The 18854-nt window shown below is 38.6% G+C and overlaps 1 protein-coding gene across 4 annotated transcripts in view; it reads left to right on the forward strand.

Annotated features, from left to right (window-relative positions):
• The window catches only part of Capza1 (capping actin protein of muscle Z-line subunit alpha 1), a 48068-nt gene extending 29388 nt beyond the window's left edge, over positions 1-18680 (forward strand). For 3 of the 4 annotated variants that reach the window (XM_004853732.4, XM_004853734.4, XM_087212701.1), the window contains 7 exons: positions 1538-1601; positions 3475-3681; positions 6911-6990; positions 7788-7866; positions 14084-14155; positions 16682-16744; positions 17055-18680. In XM_004853732.4, the coding sequence (XP_004853789.1) occupies positions 1538-1601; positions 3475-3681; positions 6911-6990; positions 7788-7866; positions 14084-14155; positions 16682-16744; positions 17055-17195 (706 nt within the window). In that variant the 3' untranslated portion in view covers positions 17196-18680. The remainder of the gene's footprint in view (positions 1-1537; positions 1602-3474; positions 3682-6910; positions 6991-7787; positions 7867-14083; positions 14156-16681; positions 16745-17054) is intronic. The other variant, XM_004853733.4, reaches the window with a different exon arrangement.
• The last annotated feature ends 174 nt before the right edge of the window (positions 18681-18854 follow it).

The following is an 18854-nucleotide window of genomic DNA, read 5'->3' on the forward strand; positions in this document are numbered from 1 at the left end:
AATTCTCAGCACTTTTGGTATAAGAAAGATGTTTTAGGTCATGCTGAAGAGTGAATTTTATTCTGAGTGAGATAGGACAGTACCAGGTGTTCTGAGTGATTAGAACAGTACAAACAAAATAGTATGGTGAGACTTGGATTTTAGAATAACCACTGCTTATGATTATTCTAATCACTGTGGGGGGGCAGAGGTTGGAAACTATTAGTGTAGTTCAAGGGTAGTTGGTAGTGGTTTGGACTAGAGTGGAATGGGGGGAGGAAGGAAAGTCACATTCTGAATATATATTTATATAGAACCTGTAAGATTTACTGATAGGAGTCAGGTGTAGTGGAGCTCACATATAATCCCAGTACTTGGGAAGCTGAGCAAGAGGATCACTTCGAATTCAAGGCCAGCCTGGGCTACTTAGTGAGTTCAGGATCAGCCTAAAATACATAGTGCAACTGTCTCAAAAAAAAAAAAAAAAAATTCTGATAGATGGGCTTAGTGGCCCCAGCTTGTAATTCTAGCACTCTGGGAGGCTGAAGCAGGAGGATCACAAGTTTGAGGCCAATTGGGCAACTTAGACCTGCTTCAAAATAAAAAATGAGGGGAAAATAAAAGGAAAGCTAGGATGTATCTTAGTGTGAAGTTCAATCCTCAGCATGAGGGGGGTTGGGGGTTTACTGATAGATTAGATGAGATTTGAAATGTGAGAAAAGTCAAGGATGACCCACACACATGTACTGAACTTTTTTTGTTGTTGTTAGACTTTGCCAAATTGTTCTCCCTAAGGCTGACCCAGTTTACAACTTGGTCTGTTCGGTTTGCTATAAAAATACCAAGACACTGGGCAGTGTAAACAGTATACATTTATTCCTCAAACTTCTGGAAGCCAGAATTCCAGTCAAGTAGATAGCGAAGCTGGGATCTGGTGAGGGCTTTTCCTGCCTTCCAGGGGCCTTTCCTAGGACTGTCACCTACTTGTTTTCCTGCATTAGCAATCAGGACAGGCCCACTGCATCTGTGAGATGCAGAAAGGATGTACATATGCAGACTCCAAGGAAGTGAGGATTCTGAAAGAGGAAACTTGAGGGCAAGGAGGCAGCTCTGGCCCTCAAATGGACATGGCCACGTATGTGGCTCATGAGAAATGTGGTGGAGCCCTGGCCTCAGATATCACCCTCAGTGCTCACACTAGGTTGCAGCCTTCTTGTCCCAGAGACTACAGAGCTCCAATCCGGACAGTCAGGGCATCTGTCACACACGGTGTGGGGTTACTGCGCCATGTGGCTGCCTGATCCTGGAGGCACCCAGATCCTACTACACAGCAATGACAGTGTCTGCTCCTGTGCTCGGCCCCAGGAAGCTTGAGGTGTTGTGTTGGTCATGGTCCTCACTAGAAACATAGCTGGCCCTTGGGAGCAGATGGTGGGGAGCATTGAGGATGCTTGGCAGGATCATGGCAAGACCTGGAGAGGCCAAGGATGACTCAAGTTTTTGGCTTGAGTAGCTGGTAAAATAGAAAAACTATTTACTTTTATTATTTTTTAAACAGTGCATTTGCCCAGTATAACATGGATCAGTTCACACCTGTGAAGATAGAAGGATATGAAGATCAGGTAATAATTGCCTGTTAGATAAGCTATGCTTGTTAGTAAAGATCTAGAAACCAAAGTGGATTTGTGAGTCAGATGCTGAATAAATTCATGTCTTAGTTTTCATACTTTTGTGAATATTCTACATATCAGGAAATTCTTCTTTCTGATAATACTAGTAACTTTCTTTGACAAAAAGGAGGGCTGCCTTCCACAAGAAATCTAAAAAAAGGTGTTAAGTCTTACAAGTTTTCCGGCTACCTCTAATCTACTTGCTAAGAATAACAGGAGATGTTAGGGTTAATGAGAGAACAAAGGCATTCATACTGAAATTTAGGCTATTTAAGTTATTTTAAGGGTTTGCTTCTTGGGGCAGGAAGATGGTGCATACCTATAATTCCAGCACTCAGAAATGGAGGCACGAGGCAAGTTTGAGGCCAGCCTGGGCTACATAGTGAGATCCTGACTCAAACAAAACCAAGAAGAATTTGCTGCTTAGGGATTAGGGGTAACAAAGAGATTTCACCTTATTTATTTGTTGTTATTGTTGTTGTTGTGCTAGGGATCAAATCCAGGGCCTCACTCCTGCTAGGCAACCACTCCACCACTGAGCTATACCCACAACCCTATTTTTTTCATGTTTGAACCATGTGACTGTGTTAGCTTTTTTTTTTTTTTTGGGGTACCGGGGATCGAACTCGGGACCTTGTGCTTGCGAGGCAGGCAGCGGAACCACTGAGCTAAATCCCCGGCCCAGTGTTAGCTATTTTAAATGTTCAATATAATGACACTGGAAAGGTTTCATAAAATAATGTGAAAAAAGAATACAAAAATATACATAAAAGTTGTTACTAGAGCTGTGTATAAAGTATATACATAAATACTAGACACCAAAAAAATGAAGGGTATGGTTAGGAGAAATTTACATTATAAAGTTGACATTTTTTGTTATTGGTTTATTTTTATATATTTATTTATTTTGGTACTAGGTATTAAATTCAGTGTCTTTGCACTGAATTACCTCCCCAGCCTTTTTGATTTAGAGCCAGGATCTCCCTAAGTTGCTCAGGCTGGGCTCAAATTTGTGATCCTCTTGCCTCTGCCTCCCAGAGTGCTGGGATTACAGGCATGCACCATCATGCCCAGTTATCTTACTAATATTTAATGTGTTTTAAATTTTTTTATTAGTATGTATTTATAGTACATATGATTACATTCATCATGGAGAGTTAGTACATGTACATAGCACATCATACTACTTTTTTTTTCATAATTTTTTTTACTTTTTGAGAAAGAGTTTTGCTATGTTGCCTAGTCAAATTCATGGGCTCAGGAGACCCTTATGAGCCAGGTGTGATGGCATATGCCTCTAATCCCAGCATACTGGGAAGCTGATGCAAGAGGATCACAAATAAGTCAAGCCCTGCCCAGGCAACTTAGTGACTGAGACCCAAAGTGAAAAAACTTTAAAATTACAAAAAATTTTTAAAAGACTATGGATGGCTCAGTGCAAAAGTCCTGGGTTCAATCCCCAGTACCCGCCCCCCAAAAAGAGGTACCTTCTGCCTCACCCTCCCAAGTAGCTGGACTACAGGCATGCGTGCACCATCTCACTTGACAGTTTTTTATTGTTGTTGTTTTTGGGTTTTTTTGGTACCGGGGATTGAACTTGGGACTTTGCACTTTCGAGGCAGGCACCAGAACCACTGAGCTAAATCCCCGGCCCTTGACAGTATTTTTTATAAAAATAAAAATTATACTTGATTGAAAAATCAGTATGAAAGAGAAATTTGACTAAATGAAAAATTGTGTCTGTAGAGATTCTGTTACTTGTTTTGTAAAATGTGATAAGAACTCTTTTTGTAGTTACTCAATATTTGTAATTCTTCTCTGAAAGGTTTTAATTACAGAGCATGGTGATCTGGGTAATAGCAGATTTTTAGATCCAAGAAACAAAATTTCCTTTAAGTTTGATCACTTACGGAAGGAAGCAAGTGACCCCCAGCCAGAGGAAATAGATGGAAGTTTGAAGTCTTGGAGAGAATCCTGTGACAGTGCTTTAAGAGCCTATGTGAAAGAACATTATTCCAACGGCTTCTGTACTGTTAAGTATCTGCCTGCTTCATTATCAGAGAATGTTTTTATTTCTTATGTTTACCTTATCCTGTGGAGGCTTTGGTCCATCAAACTTTTATTTGTTTCTTCTTGGTTATGGTCTTACCTGCATTTTATTCCCAAAATCATTTTTGGAGTATAAATATATGGAAAATTCCTTTTTAAAAATTCCAATGCGTAATAGTTTAAAATCTCAGGTTATTCTATTTCACATTTCTGGGGCGGGGATTTAGCTCAGTGACACCGTTCCTGCCTGGTAAGCACAAGGTCCTGAGTTCGATTCCCAGAAGTGAAGGGAAAAACAAAAGAAAAATATTATGGTCTTGAGGTACATCTATTTACCTATTTCATATTTCTCTTGTTTACTCATGAGAAGTTGCCTGACATCCATCAAAGATGTTTTTAAAGGTCTTTAGTTTAAGCTAGGTGTAGTGGTGTACACCTATAATCCCAGGCTTCTTGGAGGCTGAGGCAGGAGGATGGAAAGTTCAGGCCAGCCTGGGCAACTTACTGATTTTTTAAGAGTCTGTCTCAAAATAAGTAGGGAAGAAAGGGGGCTGGGGATATAGCCCAGTGTGAAGTCCCTGGGTTTAATCCTGAGTAAAAGAAAAAAAGCGGGGGGGGGGGTCTTAATTTAAGACATGGGGAAAATGAAAAAAATGATACCAGGAAACCTGTAGCCTACATTTACAACTTTTTGGTATCATAGGTATTTTTACACAAAAGTACTTTTATATAGTTTTTGTGTTTTGCTTTTTTTGTACTGGGGATCGAACTCAGGACCTTGCGTTTTCAAGGCAGGCGGCAGCACCACTGAGCTAAATCCCTGGCCCTACTTTTATATAGTTTAGATGTTTTCTTGTGGAATATTCAAGTATTAGAATTGAACGTTTTTGTAAATTTAAGAGTTAACTTTTGTATACTACCTCTTGGGCTCTAAAAATGATAAATTTGGCTCTGTTATGGTTTCTTAATAAAATTATGACATTAAGAAAAATAGTAATTAGAATTTAGATTTTTTTTAAACTTTATTTATTTATTTATTTATTTATTTTTGAGACAGATTCTTGCTATGTAGTTCAGGCTGGTCTTGAATTATCCTGTCTTAAAAAAAAACAAAAAGAAAGTAATGGTATCTACTGTGTACTAGGTTGTATATCCTCAGCTGTCCTGCTTAGTAATCCATAAGGTCATCGCCTTATTCCCTATCATATTTTTCGTGCAGTATATTCTGGACATTTTTCTATTGTCCTCAGGTGGGCATCTAATCCCCCAAGCTTTATTAAGATTGAAGCTAATATGAAATATTTTTATTTCTCTTCTCTCTACATTCAGAAATCTTCCCTTCCATCCTACTTGAGTCTGAGGAAGAAGGGTCCTTATTCCTAATATCATACTATCCTGTGTACTTGAGACATCTTCATGTAACTTCATTTTCTCTCCTGATATATTTATCATTATGTAGAAATAGCCTTATATCTGCTGTCCTAAAGAGTGCTAAAAGTCTGTCAATCATAACTCCTGTAAGTTATGTACTCTCTCTCTCTTCCTGCTTTAATCTCCTTCACCACCAAAGCAATCAGTATTCTTCCCATACTACTGTCATTGCCACATTAGCTATCTGCTTCTAAACCTTTGGTTATTTACTTTGGTCCTCATTCTGTAGAGCAGTGATGACAAACCTTTTAGAGTTTTCAGTGATAAATAGCCTGCTGCAGCAGCACGCCTGCTGTAGGTTTGCCACCATATGGCAAACTGCTATGCAGATTGGTCTTTGAGAGTACTAATTGTTTCTGAATTGCATGATCCATTGTCCTTTTCTTGGTCCTTGACTTGCTATGCCATTTTACACTGAGCCCACCCGACTACTTTTAGAAATGATCTTTTTCTTTGGCTGATATATCAAGACCTTCTAGGGCCCGGGATTTAGCTCAGTGGCACCTCGACTGCCTAGCAAGCACGAGGCCCTGAGTTTGATCCCCGGTACCAGAAAAAAGAAATTCCAACACCCTTTAATTTTTCCTACTCTGTCTGTACTCATTTCTTTTCTTTTCTACTACCTTTATAAATTTAGGAATTCCCCAAAGCTGTATTTCTCTTTCTTGAAAGCCTATTAGCCATTCAACATAGAGTAGCACAGACTTTAGTGTCAAAAACAATGGTTTGGAGTTTAACCTTCACCATGTATTTTCTTTTTTTTTTTTTATTCACCATGTATCTTTTGAGTGACCTTGGGAAAGAACTCTGTGAACTTCAACTTTATTGTCTGTAGATGATGATTTTTTTTTACCAGATTGATTAAAGCAAAAAGAAAATACATGAAAACATTTTATAGGGAAAATATATATTAAAAACTTACTTTGTAGACTATAAAGCACTATTTGTTTACTCTTCCTTGACATTTTTATTCGCTTCTCCCATTTTAAGGAAAAGTTGATGTTTTTACTAACTAGACATCTAGATTTCCCAATATGTTAATGGCACCACCATCTTTCTGGTCATCCAAGTGTGCTAATACTTTGGCTCCTTTCTTTTTCCTTTCATTTGCAGTATATTTCTAGAATTTGATTATACTTCTGCATTCTGTACATGGCCCCTCCTTTCTATTCCCACTGATACCACCCTAGATCATTGCCTAGAAGGTTAATTCTGTGACTCCTAACCAATCTCCAGCTTTACTTGCATTATCCTGTACATCAGTATGGATTATTCTTCCAAAATAACAGTTTTGGTCATGTTATTTTGCTCTCCGTTGCTGTAGAATAGTCTTAACTTTTTACCTTACACCTGTTACCTCATGACCTTAATCCACTGTCCTGTTTTTTGTCTCCCACTATTCCATGACATATACACATCCTCTAACCTAAAGGAATCAATTACCGTTCACCTAACAAGTTGTTGGTTTCCTGCCTGAGCTGTTTCATCTTTTTCATTCTCTGCTTATCAGAACTTCATCTGTTTTCTAAGGCCTAACCTAAGTGATGCCTCACTGGTACTCTAAGCCAGGAGTAGTATTTCTTTCTGTATTCATTGTACAAGTGTCTCTACCAGAACAACACATTCTCCTTTGTGTTCGTATCTGAAGAAAAGAATTTTGTTCATGCTTATTTTGTCTGATTCTTTCTCTCCCTCAGAGATTTAGCACACTGCTTTTGTTCAGTGTGTGCCATTTAGATTAAATGTTTTTCGAGTCTAATTATTTTTTTTCCCAATCACAGGTATATGCTAAAACTATAGATGGGCAACAGACTATTATTGCGTGTATTGAAAGCCACCAGTTCCAGCCTAAAAATTTCTGGTAAGAAATAGATATTCTCTTCTGTTTGTATTTAATTTATATTAAACAGGAGTTGAGGCTTGGTTTTTAAGCTGTGTTGGGGTAAATTATTTGACTTACAGACTTCACTTTTCCATGTATAAAGTAATAGATTTAGACATTGTTTAGACTCCAATTCTGATTTTTTTTTTTTTTTTTTTTGGTGCCAGGGATCGAACTCAGGACCTTGCACTTGCAGGGCAGGCACCAGAACCACTGAGCTAAATCCCTGGCCCCTCCAATTCTAAGATTTTATAATTGTATCTTTTTTTAAAAAATACTCTCGTAGAGGGCCTGGGATTTAGCTCAGTGGTTCTGCTGCTTGCCTCACAAGCGCAAGGTCCTGAGTTCAATCCAAAAAATACTCTCGTAGGGCCGGGGGTTTAGGTTAGTGGCACTGTACCTGCCTCGAAAGCATAAAGTCCTGAGTTCAATCCTCGGTACCAAAAAACACCTCTCATATTGAGTGAGAACAATTGATTAATGAAGTTTTATTTGAGTTAAGTATATAACTCAACAGCCTAACCATCTACTATATTTTTAGACGAGCCTCCCAATGAACACATAGGCATGTTTTCGCTCCATGGGAAACAAAAGCAAAGTCCAGATAACTTAGAAAAGGCTTATGGTTAGGCCCTTTGACAAAGGCTTTGGTTTGTCAACTTGTAAATGACTGTCTGTCCCTCGCCCCTGCCCTTTCCAATGTCTCTGCCTCGGTGGCAGATCACCTCATTTTTGTGCCTATTGCTAATTCTGCAGTATTGTATGTGTTTTAATAGGAATGGCCGTTGGAGATCAGAGTGGAAGTTCACCATCACTCCATCTACAGCTCAGGTAGTTGGAGTGCTCAAGATCCAGGTGAGATTCCAACATATTTATAGATCATAGTTAAAACTCTGCATTTTAAAATAAAGATGCAAGTTGGTCTATATTCTTGTATTACAAATAAGGACTAAATTATATGTAGAAGCCAATGGCAGTGAATAGAATAGAAGCCTCCTCCCTAGGAGGTGGTAATAGTTATTTTGGATTGATAAAGGATAACCATATAGAGTATACTGCTTGCTTGTTATTTTTTGTTTCAAGGATAAGAACTTCCCAGGAGGGGCTGGGGATTTAGCTCAGTGGTTCCATCGCCTGGCTCCCAAGCACAAGGACTCCAGTTCGATCCCCGGTACCCCCCCACCCCAAAAGAATTTTGGGCCGGGGATTTAGCTCAATGGTTTCAACACCTATTGCGCAAGCGCAAGGACCCGAGTTCAGTCCCCGGTACCAAAAAAAAGAAGTTAGTGCTGTAATCCCAGCACTCTGGGAAGCTAGGACAGGAAGATCACAAGTTCTACCCAGCCCACACAACTTAGCAGGATCCTGTCTCAAAATTTTAAAAAACTTTTAAAGGGCCAAGGATTTAACTAAGTGTGAAGGCCCTGGGTTCAATCCCCAGTACCAAAAAAAAAAAAAAAGTTGCTATGTACCAGCCACTGTAATTTTAAGATCTTTCATCACTTAACTCTTCATTTTTTGAATTCTAAATTTTTATTTTTATTAGTATGTTTGCAGTACATAATTATTACATTCATTGTGGAGGGTTGGTACATGTACATAATGCTTCTTAATTCTTTTTACTTCCCCTTCCTCTCTAGTCTCTCCACCTTAACTCTTAGTTCTGAAGAAAACTATGAGTGGTTTTTTTGTTGTTGGGGTTTTTTTTATTGACAGAAGGTTTTAGACTAAATAAAACCAAATTAAGTTAAACTAAAACAGAGGAACTAGAGAGGATGTCCAGGTGTCTGTGTTATGGAATATAAACAGCCCGTTGAAGTATATTTCTAATATTGGTGTCAAAATAGACAGGCGGCTGAATAATTTAGCTGTTAACTCATTTGCTGCCTGAAATTGAAGGCTTCTCATATCCTAGAAGAGGATTGACTCTGTAAATTCAGGATGATTTAATTTTAAACCTAAATCAGGATTAAGTAGTTATACTGATAAGTGGAAAGATCAGTACCTAATTATACCTATACTGTATTGTCTTGCTTTAATAACAGTTACCAAATGCTGTCCTCGTTAATGGAGTAATTGAATAAAAAGTTTACATGGAACTGGGTATACATGATGATGCATGCCTGTAATCCCAGCACTCAATAACCAGAGACAGGAAGATCATAATTTTGAGGCTAGCCAGGACTATATAGTGAGACACAATCCCAAAAAAAAACTAGACATGGTAGATACTGTCTGCACTTACTCTTTCCATATATCTATATTATCTTGGCCACAAGAACATGCCCAATTCAGGTGAGGAAAGTTAAAAGTAAAAATATCGAGTTCTCAGCTCTGGAAGCAGCCTTCACATAGCCTTTTTTTTTTTTTTTTTGGTGGTTCTGGGAATTGAATCTAGGACCTACACTGAGCCAAGAGTTAGTAAATAAATATAGCAGTTTTTCTGCCAATGTAAACATAAAGTCAGAGTGTACATTATAAAGGGTGATTATTTCTGATAAGATTTTTATAGCAGGAACAGTGTGTAGACTTTCATTTATACTTTTTTTTCCATCACTGCAGTTGAACCCAGAGGTCCTCTACCACTGAACCACATCCCCAGCCCCTTTTTATTTTGAGACAGGGTCTCACGAAGTTGTCAGGCTGACCTCCAACCTATAATCCTCCTGCCTCAGGGTCCTGGCATTTATACCTTTATAAGCATAAATTTATCACACTTTGGAGGAAGGCTTCATTTATACATTTTTTAAAAGCCAGAATGAGAATTATTTGGAAAAATCATTGAGATATTTAACTTTTTTTCTTTTTTGTACTGGTGATCGAACTCGGGTCTTTGCGCTTGCAAAACAGGCAGCAAAACCACTGAGCTAAATCCCCAGCCAAGATATTTAACTTTTAATGCTGGGTACAGTGGCACTGCCTACTATCATACTTCATTAGGAGGCTGAGGCGGGAGGATGGCAAGTTCAAGGCCAGCCTATGCAATATAGTGAGATTCCATACAAAAAAACCAAACAAACCCAAAACTAGTTATTTGGATATGACCCACCATTTTGAATATCCTTGTTCTTTCCTGTTGGGATTGTAGCCATTTTTTTAGGCTGGTCATTTTTGCCCATATATTTGCTGTTCTATTTTTTGCATGTAAGTATTCCAAGCACTTACCGCCTTTCTGCTTTTCCAGTGCGCGCACGTGTGTGTGTGTGTGTGTGTGTGTGTGTGTGTGTAACATATATATGTTCTTCCCCCTCACACACTGGAAATCAAACCCAGACCTCATGTGTTGTAGGCAACCACTTTAGTACTGAGCTGCATTCCAGTATATTCTTAACTATTCTTTTTCTCTTTAACTTCTTTCAGAAAGCCAAAAGGTGAGATTTCAGGGTTTGAAAAGGTATAAAGTTTTAGTTTCTTTTGCCCCCCTTGTCAGAGCTAACTACTTGTCCACATTGAAGAAGACACCTATTTTTGTCCCTTTACAAGGATCTGTAGTGGGTTCATGTTGCCCACGTAGGTCTCTTTGTTTCAGATAGGAGCGTGTTTCCTGCCTAACACTTGGCTGTTTACTTAGTCCTTTTGATGATATCCCAAAAGAATAAATCCTTGATGAGATACTTTCCTTTCTGACTGTATCAAAGTTATTTTCTAACTTTTTGACAAAGCACAGCATTGGGAAATATTTGCATGCTAGATAAAGTTTTAACTCTAGAATTTGACTTAATTCCAATCCTAGCTCCTCTTGTTAGAAGATATATGAGCATGAGGAAGTTTTTAAATGACCTCAAGCCTCAGTTTTCTGTGCTGTAATGTAGGGCTAATAGTAATCCTTACTTTGAAGGGTTTATGTAAAGATTAAATGAGGTATTGGTCAGCTACTTGGGAGGCAGAAGCAGGAGTATCACAAGATTGAGGGCAACCTCTCTCATGGTATGGCAGGATAGGGGGTGTAATTTGTGGTATAATGCTTGCCTAGCGTGCATGTGGCCCTGGGTTCAATCCCCAGTACTGTAAAAAAAAAAAAAGAGAAAGAAAGATCCTAACACATAGTAAGGACTCATAAATATTTTCTGTGATAATGAAATTTATTGCTTTTCCTATCACCTTTTCTGCTTTATCTTTAAAAACATTTCTTTGGGGGCCGGGGATGTAGCTCAGCGGAGCTACACCTGCCTGGCAAGCACAAGGTTCTGAGTTCGATTTCCAGTACCACAAAAAAAATAAAAAAACATTGCTTTGGTTTTCTCATTATGTAGTTCATGCTGGCCCTAAACTCACTGTGTAGCCCAAAGTAGCCTGGAATTTGCACTCCTGCCTCAGCCTCCTGAGTGCTGGGATTGCAGGCATGCACCACCACGCTTGGCTTTAAAAACATATCTTTTGTTCAAGTATCTCCTGGTAATATAAACTAGATGTCTGTGTCCATTTAGTTTTCTATAATATACTACCTTACACTATGTAATTTATAAGCATCAGAAATTTAGTGTTCTCATTTCTGGAGGCTGAGAAGTTCAAGATGAAAGTACCACTAGATTTAGTATCTGGTGAAGGCCTGTTCTTTATAGCTGGTGCCTTCTTGCTGCATCTTCACTTGGTGAAAGGAAGAAATATTGTGTCCTCATAAGACAGGAGTGCTTCTTACCTGTAATCCCAGCACTTGGGAGACTGAGGCAAGAGGATCATTGTAAGTTCAAGGTGAGTCTGGGTGGGCTATATAGCAAATGCAAGGCCAACCTGAACTACATAATCCAACTGTCTCAAACAAACAAAAACAGCAACAATAAGAAAGAATTGCGGAAGACTAACATTCAGATTATAGTACTAGATAAAGGAGTTACTTACAATAGAAAAAAGTCTGAATTGAGATGATTTATAAGGTACCAGTTGATGTTCAGCTCCTCCTTCCCCCCCACAGAGGATCAAACTCAGGACCTTGCATTTGCCAAGCAGGCACAACGCCACTGAGCTGCATCCCTGGCCCTGTCTTCAGCTTTATAGCTTAGCTACGTCTCCTAGAACATTCCTTTTCACATATATTCATTTGCAGTGAGGTCTTTATTCTTCCCTCAAATAAACCAGTTTTACTCCATTCTCATATCCCTTTTTTTTTTGGTACCTGGGATTGAACCTCTAGTCCTTGAGCTTGCACAGCAGGCGGCAAAACCACAGAGCTAAATCCCCAGCTCCTCATACTCTTCTTTTATTTTTACTTTTTTCTGTGTGTCGTGCTGGGGATTGAGCCCAAGGCCTCATCCGTGCTAGGCAAGCACTCTACCACTGAACTATATGCCTATTAAGATAGGATGTCACCATGTTGCGCAGACTGGGTTCCAATTTGGAATCCTTCTGCCTCAGCCTCCCAAGAAGCTGGGTTATAGGTGTGTACCACCACATGTAGCTATTCTCATACTTTTTTATCCTTTGCTAGATACCCTTCTCTGCCTTGTCTACTTAGGTGACATTTCTTATGTTCCAATATATTCCTATTCTGTATGGTCAGTTTGCAGCCATGTTGAGATGATTGAGCCTGTCATAAGTTGCCAAAACTTCCTGAGCTCCCTTACAGTCAATGATTTTCTTATGTATTTCTTGTTCTTTTTTGGTACCAGGGATCGAACTCGGGTCCTTGCGCTTGCGCAGCAGGCGACGAAACCACTGAGCTAAATCCCCGGCCTGTATTTCTTGTTCTTAAGGATTGTTTTTGTAATTGTAGCACCTCACTTTACCTTTTATTTTCTTTTTTTTTAACCTTTTATTTTCAAAAGTGATTTTTTTTTTTTTCTTTTGCAGTGCTGGGGACCACAGTCTCATGCTTGCTAAGCAGGTGCTCTGTTACTAAGCTACACATCTAGCCCCAGAAATAGCTTTTATCACACTTAACTTTTGTAATCTAATTTACCAATAAAATACTTTGTTTTCAGTCCTGTGTAATCCTCAATTAAGCTTTTCCCGTACTTAGTCAGATCTACTTGCCAGTATTGATGATAATTTATTAGAAAGATGCATCAAGAGCTGAGCATAGTGGCACATGGCTGTAATCCGTGTACTCTGTGAGGCCAAGGCAGGAGGACTGAAAGGTCCAGTCCAACCTGGGCAACTTAATGACTTAGATCCTGTCTCAGAGTTTTTTAAAAGGCGAGGATGCGAATGCCGTGGGTTCAGTCCCCAGTACTGAAAAAAAGTTATAAATCAGAGAGAAAGATGTATCAGGTATTAGAATCTATTAAAACTTTTTGGTTTTCACTGAGAAAAACCAGTTAAAAATTTTACTTTAATTATTTTAATACTATTAAGAGTGGTATCTTTCTGAGTTTGCTGGTGCACACCTGTAATCCCAGCACTCTGGAGGTTTAGGCAAGAGGATCACTGCAAGTTTGAGGCCAGTGGGGGCCACAAAGTGGGTTCAAGCCAGCCTGAACTACATAGCGAGACCCTGTCTCAGAGAAAAAGAAAAATTATTTTGTATTTACATCTCTACCACAGTGCCTGAAATGTAATAAACACATAAATGTTTGTTAAATTTAATAAGTAATCAGTTTTTCACTGCTAAGGAAAGAGATTTTTTGTTTGTTTTAAAATTTTGAAGCAGGGTGTAAGTTGCTAAATTGGCCAGACTGGGCCCAAACTTGGGGTCTTCCTGCCTCAGTCTTCCCAGAGTACTGGGATTATAGGCATATGCTGCCATACCCAGGTAAGAGAGAATTCTTAAACTTTGGTAGCTTATGAATTTTCTTTTAGTTTTATGAATGAATGAATCAATGAATCATACGGTCTCACTATGTAGTTCAAGCTGACCTTGAACTCTCTAGTTAGTCTAGGCTGGCCTTAAACTCATGATCCTTCTGCCTCACCCTGTCAAGTGCTGGGATTGTAGGTATGTACCACCAAAGCTGGCAATTAAGATTATTTGTGTTTTAATTAATACCATTGTAAATTGTCATTGGTTATATTACTTATTTGTTCACAGTTGGTAAAGATATCTTACCAATTTAAGCATAGCCCAAGCGTAGATTTGGGCCCTAAGCAATAGGTTTCTACATGAACTACACATAAACTTAAATATTGTCTCATACAGGTTCACTATTATGAAGATGGTAATGTTCAATTGGTTAGTCATAAAGATGTGCAAGATTCAATAAATGTCTCGGTGAGTAAGCCACATTTAATGTCTGTCTCATTTGTTCCCTTGTTTTTCTTGAAAATACTAGTTTTGCTCCTAAGTGCTGATACTTTCACTTTAATATGTTAATGTCTCTTACTACTAGCTGACTATATTAGACTTACATAATTTTCAATTCAAAATACTGATTATGGTTTGAGAAAAACTTCTCTTTCTTGCTATCTCTTTCACTTTTAATATTTGCTCAATCACAGCAATACCTTCCATCAACACATGGCTCGGAAACTTTGTCAAACTAAATCCTATTAGACTGCATTGATATCACTAGAGAAACATTTTTGTAATATTCAAGCAGAAAGTATTCTGTGTCTTGAAAGAAGTGACATAATTTGTGTTGTGTTGCTTTGTTTTGTTTTGCTTTTTGGGTCAGGGTCACACTAAGGGTCGAGCTGGGCTGGGCTCAAACTTAATTCTCCTGTCTCACTCCCACAGACCCAAATAAAAAATAATTTATTTTTTAATTGTGTGTGTGTGTGTGTGGTACTGGAGATTGAACCCAGGGCCTTCACACTGAGCTGCATCCCAGGCCCTTTTTTTTCTTTATTTGTAGACAGGGTCTCAAGTGGTGAAGTTCTCAAGCTAGGTTCAAACTTGGGATCCTTCTGCCTCCACCTCCAAGTGTGCTGGGATTACAGGTCTGTGTCTCTATGGCCAACTTCAAATTCTTTCATAATCTCATTTCTCTTCTTCCTTTTTTTTTCTTTTTTTCTAGGAACTGGGGATCAAACTCGGGACCTTGTGCTTGCTAGGCAGGCTGCGGAACCACTGAGCTAAATCCCTGGCCCTCTTCCTCCCCTTCTGTCTCCTCTTCTTCCTCCTCTTTTGTGTGTGTGTGTTGGGGGGGGGGGTACTGGGGATTGAACCACCCAGGGACACGCTACCCTTCACCCTTTTATTTTGAGACAGGGTCTTCCTTATTTGCCAAGGCAGGCCTTGAACTTGCCAAGTAGCTACAGGCATGTGCCACCATATCAGTTCATTATCTGTTTGTATTCTTAGAAGTTATTGAGTACCCCCAAGAACTTTTGTTTATATGTGCTGTATTTATCAATATTTACTAAAAATTAAGAGAAGTATTAAAATATTTAATTTAAAATAATGAGCTGGAAGCCAGGCCCAGTGGCATATGCCTGTAATCCTAGCTAATCAGAAGGCTGAGGCAAGAAGATCACAAGTTTGAAGCCAGCCTGTCCAATTTAGCAAGACAGGGTCTCAAAAAATATAAAGGGCTAGGAATGTATCTCAGTACAAGACCCCTGGTTCCATCCCCAGTACTGCAAGCAAGGAATCAATCAATCAGTAATAAGCTGGAGGAGGTTCCCGCCTCAGGTGGGAGAATTGCTTGAGCTCACAAGTTGAAGATCAGCCTGGGCATCATAGGACTCCATCTGCAAAAGAATCAGGCTGGGGATTTAGCTCAGTGGTTCTACCGCCTGCCACCTGTCTCAGGCACAAAGACCTGAGTTTGATCCCCGGTATCAAAAAAAGGAATCATTACTTATTAACATAAGGGACATTTTTGTGGAAAATAACTATTTTCCCCCTTTCCAGAATAGAAGAATGGCATTAATTTATGTCCTCACAAATTGTGTAATAATCTGGTTTACAAAAAGATAACTGGACAAGCACTGTGGTACATACCTATATCCTAGCACTCAGAAGGCTGAGGCAGGAAGATCATGAGTGTGGCTCTAACCTAAACTACATAGTAAGATTAAGGCCAGCCTAGACTATATATTGAGACCCTGACCCCCTCCCCAGGTAGGGGTGTGTGTGTGTGTGTGTGTGTGTGTGTGTGTGTTTTCCTGTGGTATTGGGGATTGAACCCAGGCCTCACACATGCTAAGCAAGCGGTGTACCACTGAGCTATGTCCCCAGCCCTTTTTTTAAATAGAAAAGACAGCTGATTCTCCTGTTTGCTTCATACATTCTTTTAGCCCTCAAAATGATAACATCACCACACATCATGTCGTTTCTAGGAAGCTGCATTTTAGAGCACTTGTGTAGCATGCATGCCACAAGGTCTTTAGTTGTGAGGTCCTCAGGGATTGTTCATCTCATCTTAAACCAGGAATATTTTTCAATTGTCAAAATTTCAAGACATGGGCCGGGGATGTAGCTCGGTGGTTCCTGTGCCTGCCTCGCAAGCGGAAGGATCCAAGTTCAATCCCCGGTACCAAAAAAAAAAAAAAATTTCAAGACATGATGAGGTCTCAGTGAAGACCTAGATTCAGACCCCATCTTTATTATCCTAAAGCTTTATAATTTTGGTCGAGTCACTTAAGAGGATACTTTTAGTCTGCAAAATGAAGTTGATGATAGTATCATTTCTATGTCACAAGGTTATTGTAAGAAAGGAGGTAATATGCATGGGAACACTTGGTAAACTAGGAATTATTATACAAATATTAATATTGATTGACTTTTCAGTATCTTTTTATTCACTGCTTACACATTTTTAAAAATTCTTATTTTCCCTTCTTTTTTCATTAGAATGAAGTCCAAACTGCGAAGGAGTTTATTAAAATCATAGAGAATGCAGAAAATGAGTATCAGGTAAGATGTGGAATTAATTTTTGTTAGGTCCATCTGTGTCCTTAACACTAATACATACGTTGTTGAGTACTACTAAATATTGAGAGTTTATAGGCCTTGTAATTTGACATTCTGTTTACAGTTAAGGTTTCTGGATTATTTTAGTAAAACAGTGAATTATTTGACTTGCTTTAGAGATTGGAGAGGAGCTCACTACAAATAGTATGTTCCATCTGTCCTTTGTAGCATGTCCATTAAGTACGAGCCTCCTTTTGTATTCACAACCAATCCTATTTCTGTTCAAGCAACTATTTTCAATTATCTGTTGCAGACAGCAATTAGTGAAAACTATCAAACAATGTCAGACACCACATTCAAGGCCTTGCGCCGGCAGCTTCCGGTTACCCGCACCAAAATCGACTGGAACAAGATACTCAGTTACAAGATTGGCAAAGAAATGCAGAATGCTTAAAGGCTGACCGTAGGATTCTTCAGTATGTGGAAAGAAAATGATTCAACACATGGTCATGTGATAAACAAGTGATTTATAAACAAAAGTGATATTTTGCTAGGGCTTTCAAACTTAACAGATTTTCTAGCCTCATGGAATACTTTTGAACCTATAGCATTGTCTTGACCTTGTGTTCTCTGCCTTGTAATTTTCTGTTATTACTATATCTACTTGTAAATCTTTTTTTTTTTTTCTGCTGTGTTTTATGTTGGAAAGAGAGATCTATCTTGGAGTCATTTTACTATTTAGAAAATTTTCCTAGCCATGAAGTCCTGTTACTGTTTAGATAATATGTTCAGTACTTTTTTACCCCTATGCTTCAAAGCACTTCTGGTACTTCAGTGGTTTTTACTGATCCAGCAGCTAAAGAGGCTGTTGTGCTACAAACCAGCTAAATGGAAGATACATTCATTTTTCTCCCTCTGACTGCTTTGATCATCATTTGGAGCATCTCATAACTGTTATTTTTTTAAACTTTGCATTGGGGCTTTTCAGGTCCATTTGGTAGGGCCAAAAATAAGCGTTCTGGAAATTCCATGATAGCCAGCTTTTTGGGGGGAACTTGTTTTTAAATCCAAAGACTTGAACCACATTCCCTGCACATGAACATGTTTGCTTTTTTGGAGAGGAAGGGATTCTCTCATGGTCTTCCCTATTGTAGGTATTGACACCTGCATTTTTAGAAGAATTTTACTCATTTACATTTTTGTTTTTCTGTTTTGCTTTTTTGTTTGTTTTTTTAGACTGCTGACATACTGTGGATGTAGTAAAACTTGAAAAATGCAGTGTTGAAGGAATCACGGATATCTTGTCCTTTAATACTTTGTGGCAGGATTGTACTGTAAGCAAATGAGTCAAACAGCTCTATAAATCACAAAAACTAAAACTAAACCAAAGTGAAAAGAGTAACTTCCAGGCAGTACCTCTCTATTGTAACCTGTTATTTAAGGGAATATACTAGGGTTTTCTAAATAGGATGTAAAATTTGTTCCAAATTACTCTTCCTTAGTCCTGCCTACCAAGAACTCAAAAGTAACTGTGATATAGCAACCCTTCCCAGGTATAGTGGCAGGTAAATGTGTGATCTCAGAATACACAGGTGACAGAGATATGATAGGACAACTGATAATGGTGGATTCATTTACATTGTTTACACTTCTATGACCAGGCCTTAAAGGGAGGTCAGTTTTTTTTAAAAAACCAAGTAGTGTCTTCCTACATGTCTTCAGATACATGTTAAAAAAGAAGGCTGTTTATGCTTCAGCTTTGTTTTGCTCAGTAATAACAGTCGTGCAAGAGTTTGTTTCTAAGTGAAAGCTATGTTAGCATTTTTTATTTCAAATAAAATATATTTGTATTATTTGTCATTCATACTATCCATCCATCATACCACACTATCTTCTGTATCAGGTAGTCCAGTAGAAATATACCTGTTTTGTTCTAAAATTGTCTGAGTCTCTTCTTTTTGATCCATCTTGTCCGCCTTTGTTCTCAAGGTAAGATATTCAACTGTATTTGATTTTGTTTGTTGAGAATGTTCAGGCTTCCTAAAACTGGTTCCTACTTTCAACTGTTATAGACTCAGCAAATATATGAAGCTATAGTACAGCTTTTTTTTAG

The sequence above is a fragment of the Heterocephalus glaber genome, unplaced genomic scaffold (assembly GCF_053883595.1).
Source record: "Heterocephalus glaber isolate CG9 unplaced genomic scaffold, H.glaber_assembly_v1.0 deba00001442, whole genome shotgun sequence".
Taxonomy (NCBI): domain Eukaryota; kingdom Metazoa; phylum Chordata; class Mammalia; order Rodentia; family Bathyergidae; genus Heterocephalus; species Heterocephalus glaber.